The sequence below is a fragment of the Parambassis ranga genome, chromosome 13 (genome assembly GCF_900634625.1).
Source record: "Parambassis ranga chromosome 13, fParRan2.1, whole genome shotgun sequence".
NCBI lineage: Eukaryota > Metazoa > Chordata > Actinopteri > Ambassidae > Parambassis > Parambassis ranga.
Genome location: NC_041033.1, coordinates 11226847 through 11241402, shown reverse-complemented (window position 1 = coordinate 11241402; position 14556 = coordinate 11226847). Strand labels below are relative to the sequence as shown.

Genomic DNA, 14556 nt, shown 5'->3' with positions numbered 1-14556 from the left:
TCGGTTGCAGCTTCTTTAACAGCTGCTTTGAAATAGTTGCGACGCGAAGAAATGTTTCACAACATTTAAGCTAGCGGCTAAAAACGTCTTTAATTAAAATAAATAAGGGAGAAGGGTGTCTGTTTTTCTGTTTCTCTGTTAAAGGCTTTGGTTGGAGAGTGTGTCCCCCTCCAGGCTGCAGGGTGGCTTCATTTTTGGGGGGAGTAAAGGAGGACGGTTGTTAAGGGGCGCTACCCCCACCTCCTCCTCCCCCTTACATAAATGTTTGCGTGCCGCTAGTGCTCTCGTTCTCGGTCGCCCCCCTCCTCCTCCTCCTCGCCCTCTGAATAGGTCTCACACGCAGGCAGACGCGTCTCATATGCATACATAGACACAGGCAGACCTGGACCTGATTGCAGGACACAGACAGACCCCTCTCACCTATCCCACCACCCTCCCACCTTCCACTATCTGATGACTCCCCGACGCACAGGTGGACGTGGTACGGAGCCGACTGTAGCATCTTCATCCTCATCTTCTACACTACTGCCACTGTCCTCGCCACCATCCTCCTCCTCTTCTTCAACACTACCACCACCACCACCACCATCATCATGTCTTCGTCGTCGCGCAAGATCTCCTCCGAGTCGTTCAGCAGTTCGGTGGGCTCGGACTGCGGGCTCGAAAGCCCAGGGGGGGACGGAGGGGACGGCGGTCTGGAGCCGGCGGAGGAGAGCCGAGGTTGCCCCTTTTCCTCTTTCCATTCCTCCCACAGAGCGGTGCTCTGGAACGGCCGCAGCCCCGCCGAGAGGTCGGCGTGCCCTGCGGGCGAGGAGCAGCAAGGACCACACAAGAGGGTCACCAGGAGGAGACGGGTGAACCTGGACTCGCTGGGGGAGAGCCTGAGGAGGTTGACTTCACCCACGGTAAGCTTCCAACTCAGATTTAGTTATACCCCCACAGACATGAAATGTCTTGGAGAACAACCATCAGTGTTATCATGATTCACACGTAGCTGGTTTGATGACAGTGTATTGACAAATGTGGGTCTTCAGGAGACTTGACTTACAGCCCACATGACGAGGGATTCATTTCACTGCCCTGTCTACCAGGTTCATAATGAACATGTCTTTTGAGAACACAACCATACAAAATTCAAACCATGTCATTCTGTAAATCTCACCATGAGCATAGAAAAAGCCTCTTTTCATCCTTCACCTCTGATAGCCTGAATCATCAGGGAGATTATATAATAAATATGTTGTTGTATGTGTGTGTGTGTGAGAGAGAGAGAGGGTTGCCCGTGCCCTTTCTATATGAAACGATGTGAGTGTGACAAATGTTTCTGTGCCTGTGCCCTGGTTCTATCTGTGTCCTAGTTGTATGATAGGATGTAATGCAATAAAGCAGCTATTAGAATGGAGAGCAAGTTGTGATGGTTGGCGTGTGATTAGAGAATTTGCAACTGCATCGTCCTTAATGATGGGACATGATGATGACATGAGATTTGATTGCATCTGTTGTTAGATAGTTCCCCGACAGCACAGAGACAGATGTCCAAGATGGAGACAAAGCCCAAATGGCATTTAAGAATGGTCATTTAAGATGAATGAATCATAATATACATATAAATATCACATATTATGAAAACAAATTAATGTATTTTTCTGTTGAATTCAAAGACAATTTTATGTTTCATGTGTCAGACCTGACCTTATATGACTGCTTCATAATGCTAAAAAAATGCTAAAGATGTGACTGAGGCTTGAGATTGTATATAGTCCACACCAGAATTCTTTAAACACAAAAACAATTTTTGACCACTAGTATTTATTAGAACACTCTCTAGGATAAGCATTTTTCCATCAGTTTTTCATAAATAACACTTTATCTGAGCAACATGAGCACCACTGTACACAAGTAACCTGCATAATATTTACATGTCTTTTACTACATATGGGGTGTGTTGTATGCAGCATATCTGTACATAAAAGACCATAAACTACACAACAGATGAGAGATACTTGAGACATGTTGGGGATGGTTTAATGTAAGATGGCAATATATTATTTCAGCACTCTATATCACTAAAACCTAAGGACCTAAAGGCACAGTGCTACAAAGTAAGATATTGATTCTATGTAAATTGTGACATGAATTACAGATATATGCAAGTAAGTCACAGTTTGTTGTGTAACATTTGATGTATGAAATCGGAATTGGTTGCAACTTCCTGGGAGAAATTGATGTTTTTTTTGTGCTGCACAAGCGCTACCATGTACAATAATGAAATTCAACAGCATAGTTTAAAAACTGTAGCTAGTGCATACTGGTGAGCACCATTGAGAGCGAACTTCAGCTCTTGGCTCCAGCTCTTACCAGCCCTGATCTTTAATGGATATTAAAAATGGGAAGTGGAATGCTTAAAGACAGATACTACAATCGATAATATCCTGCATTTACATGTGCGCGACATTGTGGAACTGTGGGCTTTCTGTGTGTGAGTGTCTGTCTGCATGTGTTTGCCTGCCTAAGAGCAATTACAGGCGACAGTTTGGCATCAATGGAGCCTTTTTATTCTAATATGTAAGGGTCATTATGGTGTGCTTTGGTCATGGAGACAGGGAAAGGCTAAATGTCCAAGGTCTTTGCTCACTCAATCACTCACCAAATAACACATTGTTTATTATCTTTTTTGTTCTCTCTCTCACACACACCACACACACACCACTCTCCCATACACAGTGGGTGCGTGCAGAGGCAGCGTCTATTGTTGACTGCACTGGACCGTGACCAACAGAACAGAGCATGCTCTCTGTAGTTGTCTTCACCCTGTCTACCCTGACCCAGTAGCAACAATACACTTAGACTCACACACATTTACACGTGCACAAACATTTATTGTTGGTCTTCCTCTCTCTCTCTCTGTCTCTTGGTTTCGTGTATACACGTGGAAGGTGGCCATTAGCTTCGTGACCTGCGACGCTGATCAAAAGGCCCTGAGTGTTGGCCATAAATATGAAAAGTGTGAGACAACAGCAAGCACTAATAAGAGTTGCAGTTCTGCATTACTTTTAGTTAAATACTTTACTTGGCTGTTGTATGGGGTGTTTTCATGGAAATTCTATTTCATTCAGTTTTGTGTGAGGTTAATGGCCTTATGCTTCCAGCCTGCATGCTTAGTATTTACAGGGGAATAGGGTGGTCTAAAAAACCCTGGTAATTTCACCTTACCATCAGTTTTCTATATTTATTGCAAATTATATAGTTATTGCCAAACCAGACAACTACACTTCACATAGCCGAGTTTATAGGAAAATGACAACCCTGGCAAGGCCATAGCAGCTAAGGATAAAGTATAAAGCGACAGACTAGGAGTAGGACAGCATGTACTGTGGATGGCCTGTTTTTCTACTAGGACCCCCTTCAAGCAAAAAGTTTGTTTCTCAAATCCAAATGAGTATGCCTAAGGGTACAAGCTGTTCTAAAAGGGACCACATGTACACTCAAACATACACAAATCATAAGCCACTGCATATGTTTGTTGTCTCTATGTTTGATTAAGAGAATAATAGAAAGATACGATGATTTATATAGATATGTGTGAAGCATTTGAGTCTGTCTCATTTATTAGGAATGTTTGAATTGTCATGATATTTACAATAATTTGAGGAAAAAAATGTGTTTTATGCTGGAGTAAATCAAACTCCTATTAACAAACAGATCAAAAATATTTTTATTGCAACATTGGAAGGACTCTGGGTAGTTTATTCTTGAAAGTCAAAGATGTATTGAAGTTTATGTACTGCTCGAGTTGATAAATTGCTTTTCAGCACATTCCGAGAGTATTAGTGCAGCTGTTTTTATCATTTTAGTACTGGTGATTTTTCATAGGATCTGGCTAAAACCTCTGTTAGGAGTGCCAGAAATTCTCCTTTTATGCAGGAAATACACTTTTATGTACTTCTATATAAAATAGGATGTAAAAAGTGTAAAATAAACAGATGCTCCTCATACAATTTTTGACAGTAACATCTTACTGAAATGTTGTCATGTCTTTTTTTAGACATTTATTTTGATTTATAGTTAATGCCTGCAACCTTTGTAAGTAACCACAACCACAGCTAATCAAATACTGCATTAAACTCCTCCTTACGATGTCTTATAGCAACATTAATTGCTAAAGTATACCCCTAAAAAATGAAAGCCTGCTAAAATAAAACAGATAGTGATTTGTTTTCTTTGTACCTGGTTGATTATTCATCACTAATTATTTTCTCATGCTGGGACATGTTGCTGGGTCTCATCTGTTGTATGAGTTTCTATTTTCTTTAGAAGTGCTGGCAGCTTTCCAGTTGTGCAGAAGAAGAAGAAAGATGCATAATAGAAAGAAAGGAGTAGTGCACTGCACTCGTGTGTTTGCATTAAATGAAATCAGTCACACAGGGAGACAGAAAAGGCAGATTCACATAAGAGCATGACTAAATCTCACAGGGAATGAAAGCAATGCAGAGCAACACAGCTAGAGGAATGGAGCCAGTAATGGGAAGATTCTGTTTTACTCCCAAGGTAAAGAGACAGAGCAAACAAAAGAGACGGGGGGGAATTGGATAAAGACCATGGGAACTTGAGGAAGGAGAGGGAAGAGTGTGTGAAATAAAGGATAAATGAGTTTATATCCCATAAACTAAAAAAGAAACATGCAGGTAAAAAGAAAGATCTTTTTACCTGCATGTTTCAAAAGTCTACACACTGTCATCTTTGCTCTGATTATATAATATTTTTAGTTTAGTTTATATTTTATCATGTTTTTTAAACCTATCTCCACAATCAAGTGATCAGTTACTAGCTGCTAACCGCATCCTACCGAGTAAGCACATTTGTGTTTGACTGAGTGAGATTAATGTGCGATGCGACATCAAGTTGTGTGTACAGTAAACATGCCAGCGATGTAACAATGCGGACTAATGATGATGTATGTGTACAGTGTGTTTGCACATGTGCGCATGTCGCTGATAGCTGTTTGTGAATGTGTATTTGGCCATGTCACACAGTCATTCGTGCACACAGACACACACACTGTAATGTGCATGCTGTGTTGTAAAGGAATAGCCACATCAAGGATATGGTATGATCAGACTGTGAAGATGTCATGAGAAAATGTCATTTCTGCAGTGCACATACAAAGAAATACTGTAGTGGGGAAACAGAGAGGTAAAAACATGTTTTTTCCACTTTCCGCTTGGACCACACTGAACATATTTCAGCTATCAACATCACACAATTGCTTGTAAAAAGTGCCTATCTTGCTCCTGTTGTTGCTAAGTTCATGTGTGGCACACTGGCACTAAAAATGATACAAATTTGTATATTAGCAGGCTGCAGACAAAAATGTAGAAGCAAAGCTAATATTTGTATTATTTTATCCAATTGGTTAGCTACTATGAGATGTCAAACCCAGGTGGTGAAAGAACTACTGTATTCTCATCCTCTTTTTTTTTACACCTGCTGACACACATACAGATTTTTTTTCTTTGACTGCACACATGCAGACACACACTCACATCTCTTACTCTCTCATGTTTTTGCTCTACAAACCACAACTCACGAGTCTCTGTCCCTCTGTCTATTACACACACAGATACAATCACTCCTACATCTGTCCGGAGTGGGTGGAGGCCCTAGAATGACCTCTCCAGCTGGCACACTGTGTTCTAGTATTGTCACTACAGCCTTGCATTTCAGCGGTATCGCAGATAATCACATTGGACCCGCCCTCTCAAGCTTAGGCTTTCAGTAACGCAAAACAAGCCAGCTGCACACAGACAACTAGACAATTAAGCTGTGTGTGTTCTTTATACTGGTCATCTTGGAATCTTTATTATTGTCAAATATACATATTTTTTTGTGAACCTCTGGGATGGGAAATGTTGAATACACTTTAGTAAAAAGATCTATTGCACCTAAAATGTATAGAGCAAAATTAATGACAAATGATGAAAATTATTTCCAAAATGGAGAAATATCGCTTTACAGCCATTTTGATCTTAATAGGAAAAAAGTTGCTGCTAATAACATTGACAATAGCTCTGTTCTATTAAATTTGTTCTGTAAGCCATTCACATTCACATTCACATCCTGAAACTGAAGCAGCGAAATGGATTTCAGCCACCATTAATTTCATTCACACCTGTGATATACTGTGATATGTCAACATGCCTTTTGTGAAAAAAAGTCAATTTAATGTGAATCTGTCTTGGCTGCAATAACACCTGTGATGGTACTTTAGCAGCCTTATTATTGGTCTGGTTAGATATGTGTTGTTTTCGCCTTCAAGAGCATTAATCATAGATGACCTATTTACTATGTAGGTTTTCATTTATGTGGAGACAGGTACACATATACAGATTGCAGAACCGAAAACATTTTGTTTTTTTTTTACATTACAACACATAGTAATAGGGCTTTCCTGTGTATCTAAAATCTAGTGATTCAACTGAAACATTTACTGAATAGTGTGGAAGTTTGTCTAATGTTTTCACTTCTTCCTACAGACACAGACTGTTCAGGAAGCTCTACAGAGAACCCTACAATTCTACCGACAACAAGAGATCAGGTAAGACTGTCTTCCTTTCTTTACTTCCATGCTTGCTGGTTCTTTTTTTAAGATTCCCATCTACTTTTATCAGTCTCCATGCTGAGATGGTCTCTTTGTCATATCCTGTCTGCCTGCTGTCTTGTCTTGGTATCCCCATCAGTCATTTTTCCCCCTTTGCCTCTTATTTTTCTCACTTGCCTGTCAGTCTGTCTTTCTCTCTGTCACACATGTACATACACACACCTGTTCAGTCTCTGTAATCCTTTCACTGTCTCTGCTCTCTGCCATGCCGTCTTCTCCCTCTTTGTTTTGGTCACATAGAAAATAACACACACATATGATACAGACTCCTTCACCTCCTGCCTCTGCCTCACTGTCCCACCCTGTCAAAACAATAAACCTCAGTAGCCAGGCACAGCACATACTAACAGTAGCCACAAAGCACATACTGACTAAGGCATTTTTCTGTAGTGATTCTTCTCTGCCCACTCTCCTTCACACATTGGCCTCGCTTGTTGTCACCCAATATTTTCTTTGCTTCCTTCATCTTTTTAGGGAAGTAACTGAGGCAATGTGGTCCAGACTGTTACATGTTATATAACAAGTAATACCTCAAAGTTTCTATAGTAAGAATATTTCTCACTACTTTCACCTTGATTATTTGAAATTAATCTTATATTCCTTCCTTGCAGTGTGTGGTGAAGTGAAAAGAGCATCACATTCTTAATGTGACCTTGATCACATTTCTTTACTGCTATGTTGTCAATCTGCCCAGGAATCATATATGAACAAATATGAACGTACACAGGTTAAAGACGGATTGAAAGTCTGGTTTTTATCTTTGACAGGTGTCAAGGAGTTGGAAGTGACGAGAGGCGAAGAGAGAAGAGAGAGGAGAAATGCCCGTTTCTGGAAAATTCTGGTTCAGAGGAAGATGTCCTGCAAATTCTACAGTACATGGCTACCATACTGGGTAAGTATGTGAAGTAAAGTAAGACGTTTGTGCATGTGTGTGTTATTTTTATTGCATGCTAAGACATACATAACCTCTGTTTCACTCTTTTTCACTCTTTTTCACTCTTTTGCTGTCCCTCAGTATTAGTCGACACACACACACACAGTGCCTTGACTTCTAATGCACTGTAGACATTTTAAATGAAAAATGCAGTATTATGTCCAAGGTAGTGTACATGCAGCCATAAATATACTATTTACACACGCGTGTGCGCACACACACACACGCACACTCATACAAACACACTGTGTGACTCACACGAGTCTAACATGAAAAACACACATGCACACATATACACACTCACATTGACTCGGTGAGTCATTGAGTTTAGCTTTGTCCTCCGTGTCTAACAAGAGTTACCGCCACATCAGGCATAATATTATAAGCTTATTAATAGTACCAAAGACAAATATAAATACATTTACCTACCTAAATTATGATAGTCTTTGACATACTGTTTTTCTTGTCGGATTCAAAGATTTCAAAAAGTTTACTATTTCCTGGTGCAGGAGAACATCACCACAACACGACAAACATTCCACCATGCATCGTGTTCATTTTGACTTACTGCTCATTGCTTCAAACTCTTTGCAATAAAATAATTTCTCTTTATTTATCTTTTTTTGTTAATCAGCTTCAACACGTGCCATTTCCATGCGTCCAAAAGCTCTAAACTTGCATTTTGCCTTACATATTATAAACGATTAAAAACATTCTGTATGATTAGGAAACATTTGTCCTTACTAATTTGTAAGTTTGCAGTGTTGAATGATTGTGATTGCAACTGTATGTATAATTATAGAGTTTGCTTTAGAAGGCAGCAGCTTGTTACACAATCAGCACCTGAAACAACCCTCCATTCTGGGAGTAAAGCAGAGCTCACTAGGTGCAGTTTATTTATTCATTCTTCCATTTTATGCTCCCTATATCCGTGCGAGTCATGGTGGCAGCAGGCTAAGCAAGTAGGCCAAACACTCTTTGCTTGCAGATACATCATCCGGCTCTTTCTGGGGTATCCTGAGGTATTTCCCAGCAGGATGGGATATACAATCCATGCAGGTTGATCTGGCTAAAGATCCACAAGACAAAAAGAAAATGTGCTGCCACTGGAGGTTTTCTTAACTGCTTCTTGACATTCAAGGCCCTCCATTTATTTGTGAACTTCAGTCATCCTATGAAGAAACTATCTTCTGTCATTTCCCATTACTCAGCTAAATCAAGTGATAAATAACTGATAAATGTAATACTCCACCGAAGGGAATAACACCCTCTTTAATCCTGTTAGTGTTATATCTTGATCTAAGATTAGGAGCTAAATTTTGAATGGGTGCATGAGCTGGAAATGAGACTTTTTACAAATACTGAAGTTTGACAAAAATTTGAAAAAAATACATACAGTTGTTCTGGGAGGTTTGTGTAGTCAGTCACTTCTGCACATATATTATTTATATCTATTATACAGTATGCCTGCATATATGTAGACTAATGCTAATGTGACAGGTAATAACTTCCTTTTTGTGATGAAAGTATACTCACTCCTGCAATGTTTAGTGTTTTCCTACCAGTCTGTTTATGTTTGTGTGTGTCTGTTTTTAATGCTATTATTTATGCTCTACAAATTTTGTGTGCATATTGTATGCCTGCATATTTTTGCATTTGTTTCATTCTATTTTGTTATGTCAGATCATGTTTATATTAATTGTCAATTAAAATTTTTCTATAATCCTTAAATCCTGTTTCTCTCTCTGTCGTGTTATTTAGTCAGCAGGCATGTGATATGATTATTTTATCTCATCAATATTCATAGTTTTTGCAATGCTTTAATGTTTAATTACTCTGAACACTGATTTTTATTAGATAGGCCAAAATTATTTTTTTTATCTTAATTAATATCTTAGCTCAAAACTTATATTGAGCTGTCTTTTTATAAATAGTGATTTAAATTGTACTCATCTAGATTTCTACATAAAATTTTAATCAAAGCCTCAGAACCAAGGTGTCATATCTTCATCATCTTCATCTTCATTATACTGGTATAGGTTTTTATAGCTTTGTTTCACTGCCTATGTTGATAATTGTGCCATACTGTACCTCTGATATTGTATTTTTTTTCTTCCCCAGGAGTACCATTCTGTGAGTTGCGAGAGCATTTTGGAGAGGAGTTCTTTGGCCTCTGCTTTGAGGAAAATGAAAGAGTACTTCGGGCCGTAGGCGGCAACCTACAGGATTTCTTCAATGGCTTTGACGCCATTTTGGAACACATTCGCACCTCCACAGGGCGCCGTGCCTCATCTGAGAGCCCATCCTTCCAGTGCAAGGATCCCCACGAAGAAGAGAAAGGAAGAAGGAAATTGGACAAAGTTGGAAATGAAGGAGAGGGCAGAGGGAAGGTGTTGCTTCTTCACTGTTTCAACCCTGCCCCTGTTGTCGGATTGGTCATGCCAGGGTTGATTAGAGCTGTTGCCAAGCGGATCTTTCATTCAGAAGTTGAGGTGGAAGAGGTGCCACCTCTCACACCCCTGTTGCCCAATGAAGATACAGAACACACAGACTGTGATTCTACAACCCCAACTCCAACTGCATCCCCAACTGCCTCACCATCCTCATCCCCATCCCCTCCCTCTCCTTTTGCTACATCTGTTCCCACAGTGTGTCTCTCCTTTCAAATCCAGGAGACATGCCCTCCTTCACTTTTCTTCCCCCCTAATTCGGCCACAGTGAGCACCAAACGGCCACCCCTCTCACTCTCCACCAACCCCAGCGATCTGCGCATTGGCCTGGCCACATTTTGCCGTGCCTTTCCATTTCACCTTGTCCTGGGGCCTCGCATGGAGCTACTGCAGCTTGGAGAAGGGCTGAGGAGACAGGCTCGCATTGAGCCTCACCGGAGTCTCTTGTTTAGGGAATGTTTTGAAATCGTCTCACCTAAAATGGAGCCCTCATTCCAGGGCATCCTGTTGAGACTTGCGTCCCCATTTACTATCCGGACCAGGCCTGAAACCACACAGACTGGCACCAAGGAGAAGGTAAAGTTATATACAGTTCCTTTCAAATGTATTGAAGAGTGTGGCCAATTCCTCTTTTTTTGCTATAGACTGAAAACATTTGGGTTTGAAGTCAAAAGATGAATTTGAGACAAAAGATTAACATTTCAGATCCAGGATTTCACCTCTTTACTTTTGTTCATGACGCCTTCTGCAAACAGTAGATTGTGATACCTTCACTCCCGCCCTCTGGAGGTTGTTGCTGATCACTATTAGTTGGTTTAGGGTATTTTTTCACAACTCGCAAATTGTTTTTGTCATTAACTGCTGCTTTTTCTTCAGTGGTCTTCCTGCTACTTCTTCCTCAGGACATTCCAAATGGATATAGCTTAAGCTTTCACATCACAACAATCCCCTCAACAGATATTATTAAAATACGTAGAACAGAGAGTGAGCTATCGTATTATAGACAAACATGGTTAAAAAGGGCTCTGCTCAAGGGAGTGTGTGAAAAAAATAACAAGTTGCATCTAGCCTGTGCTATGTTATCATATTCCAAGTTTCCAATGTTTAATGTGAACTGAATGATGGTGAGGAGGCCATGATTTGGTTTTGTTTTGGTTGAATATACAGTATAATTACTTGACATCTGAGTATCATAGGGAGGTTAGCAATGTTTTTTAACAATATTAAAGTCTTAGTGTTCTGACTGCCGTGATATCACAATACTCACAATTGTGTTTATTTATACATGGTAGGAGGGAGGGTTGAATTGGTTCCAATTTGACTGAAACAATTAATCAATTGGAGTTGTGTGCTGTATCCAGCTCTTTATTGACTGGATTGTCTCCTCAGGCTGTCAAACATCCTGATGCTAAACAGCTCTGGCAGTAAGGTGATTGATCAGTACACCCATGGTCCTATGCTGTGTATAGCTCTTTGTGTATTTATATATAGGCAGATGCTATATACTGGCTTTACAGGTCATGTGAGCAGTTGTGAATCCTTTGATCCATAAAAAAGGTATAAGCCAGCGTCTTATAATTAAATTATTTTTTTTCTACCGATTTATATCAGGTCATTCTGAACTAACAGCACAGTTACAGAGGAGAAAGCCAAATGCCTTTTGTCTGTTATTGCAGTGATGTTATGAAACACATGATGCTCAAGGTGGCTTGAAAGCTGTAGAGGAATCACGTCCTTGCCACTGGTGTGTCTGCCTTATACCCTCCTCAGGCCAAGTGGTAACAAATAAATTAGGTTAGTCAGTAATTCACAGATGCACTGTATACATAGGGTTGGGTGTAGGAAGTTTATAATGCAATGACACAAGTACATTGGATGTTTAATGCCTTTAAAATTGAATACCACAGCGCCGTTTTTGGTTTGTCTCTGGTCCTGTAGCACAGACATGTTGTCACCTTTCCACTCTATTAACAGCCTTGTTTTTATGACGTCTTTTCAGCTGTGAACTTATTGACTTATTTTTCGTATTGTTATTGTTTCTTCTTTTCATCTGCTGTTTTTATTAGTGGTTTCTCTGGGTAACAGATGGCTAAATCTGTGCGTGATGAGGTGAAATGAGATAAGTATTTCTATGAGAATGATCAGTGTACAGTGCCAGGACTTATGCGGACAGACTGTTTCTGTTGGGTGTTTCTCAGCACAACAGCTATTCTTACTCATGTAGGCGGAGAAACACGGTGAGCAAAAAGGGTGGTTGAGTATAAATGGTATCTAAAGTGGAGGGTATATGGAAGAAAATCATTTGTATGTGTCAAGCATACTGGAGATATGACTTCTCCAAACAGGACAATGATGTTATTTTGTCTATGATGCAGTGGCAAAATGTGAACAACCACAGATATGCAGCCAAAGGCAGATGGTACGGTTAAAAGTTCTCTTGTGTGATGTTTTCTTTTCTTAGCACAGAACTATTTTTTACCCAGTCACATAAATAGAATCCACAGACAGCTAGCCTGCCCTACAAGCAGGGCTGCATTCATCTGATCAGAAGGCAACAATACACTGCTATAGGTAGCTTCACATATTGTTCATATATGCATGCACAGGCACATTATAAGATGTCTACATTCCACATGCCCTCAGGAGTAGCAGCAGGATTCTCCCCATCACAGTCAGATATGTAGTACCAGTGCGCAGCACATCTCTGTAGCTTTCATCTCCTCTCTGTCAGTGTCTCATATATTCACTCTAATTCTGTCTCACTCTCTACTGCCTTTCCTGGGTCTATATGTTTTTCTCAGCAAGACTTCCTGTTTCTCCTCTACCGTACTCCCAGCTTTGTCATATTCTACTTTTCATGCATTTAGAGGGTAAATTTACTTAATTTAGTAATTGTTAAGAAAAATACCTAATGGGTGACAGTGTACATAAATTACTGTCAGGACGTACAGTTGAAAAATTCTTAATTCGGGGTAACTCTTATGGTTATTTGTGCTAGCCTCATATAGAGTTCGCTGAGCAGCCCTTTGGTATTCTCTTTTGTCTTACCAGTGATCAAACCTGGCACCACCTACACACTCCAGACATCCACTAGACACCTAAAAGTATGTGTTTGTGGATCAGGCTGTGCAGACATGTTTTTTTCCCCTAATTTTGGCCCTATGAATCCTGTGCAGAGAAGCAGAAGAAAGAAAAAAGAGCAAGAGAAGGATGGGCTGACATTTTCACTAGAAAGGGCAGCTAGAGGAGGCGACAGGCCAAGGTAAAGGGGCCACACTCCTGTGCTTCGCAGCTGCATGTGTGTGTGTCTGAGTGGCCTGTAGTGGATTTTCAGTTTGACTTCTTTCCTCTCTTCGCCCAGGGATATGGGCTGCACAAGAGACATTCAAAGGCCTGCTGAAAATGTCAAATGACATCTCCCTGTTTCACTGCTTAGTGTGAACACTGTGGTCAGCTCACAGGGGAGTGTAAACACAGCGCACAGCCAAAAGCTCTCCTCTAACCTGTGCATCATCTCATTCATCACATTTCTCTTACACCACAATTTTATTGCGTATCAGACAGAATGCACAATGTAAAGTCCATCTGGAAGTATTGTTTTTTTTAATAGATTTTAAGGACATTGGTTTGAGCTAAGCTGTGGGTTCACCGGATAGGACAGTGATACAGTATGTGCCTTCTCTCAAAACAAAGCAAAGAAAACAAAGCAGAAATAATAAAATAAGACAGACAACATGAATCACAACACCTGCCTCCACACTCTTGGTATTGTTGGTAATATTCCCAGACTCTTAGTGTCAAAGAGTCAAAATCCTGCTTTGAATGAGTCATTGAAATCCTAGATGTTAGATGTTGTCTGGAGCCTAGACCAGCAGTTATTCACAGCAAGCTTTTTGAAGTGTGTTTTCAGAATTTAGATACAAAAAAATAGGAGTGACTGTGGTTATGAAAGATGGACTAAACACTCAGGATGTTCAAATCTGCTGCTATAATTGTTTTTAACAATCGCTGCTGTATTTAGTTTGTAGATGAGGTATGTTTGTGTCTGCATCATTTGTGCACCTGCATGTCTGAGTACAAAGAAAACCTTGACATTAGCAGCACCTTTGATCTGAGGTGGATAAATCACAGGTCGGTTTGTTTGTTCATTGGAGGGCGCTTTGAAAATCACTGCTCTTTCTGTCTTTGTCTACTGGTGATACCTTTACGCGAATGGGTGAATGAAAATACAAAGGAAAGAAGTGGAAAGGCAAAGAGAAAACATGACTAGTAATGGATAAAGATTTTAAACATTTTAGTGTGATTTTGACATGCAGGCTCTGGTTTGTTTGCACTTTTATTAATTGTAAACTTATTTCTTTTTCACTATAACTATAAAACAAGGAAAATTCCCTTTGCTATCTTACTGAAGTCCAGCTTAACATTACCAGAATTATAATCCTGTTTGCAGCTATGTCCTGCACACTTAGATCTCAAAAACTCATATTAACCCCTGATTCAGGTAAAACATGAAT

General features: G+C 40.0%; 1 protein-coding gene across 1 annotated transcript in view; it reads left to right on the top strand.

The window, feature by feature from the left end:
- Positions 1-275: 275 nt before the first annotated feature.
- The window catches only part of gucy1a2 (guanylate cyclase 1, soluble, alpha 2), a 31845-nt gene continuing 17564 nt past the window's right edge, over positions 276-14556 (top strand). The window contains exons 1-4 of the mRNA XM_028420404.1: positions 276-905; positions 6534-6595; positions 7426-7550; positions 9714-10618. Of these exons, the coding sequence (XP_028276205.1) occupies positions 594-905; positions 6534-6595; positions 7426-7550; positions 9714-10618 (1404 nt within the window). The 5' untranslated portion in view covers positions 276-593. The remainder of the gene's footprint in view (positions 906-6533; positions 6596-7425; positions 7551-9713; positions 10619-14556) is intronic.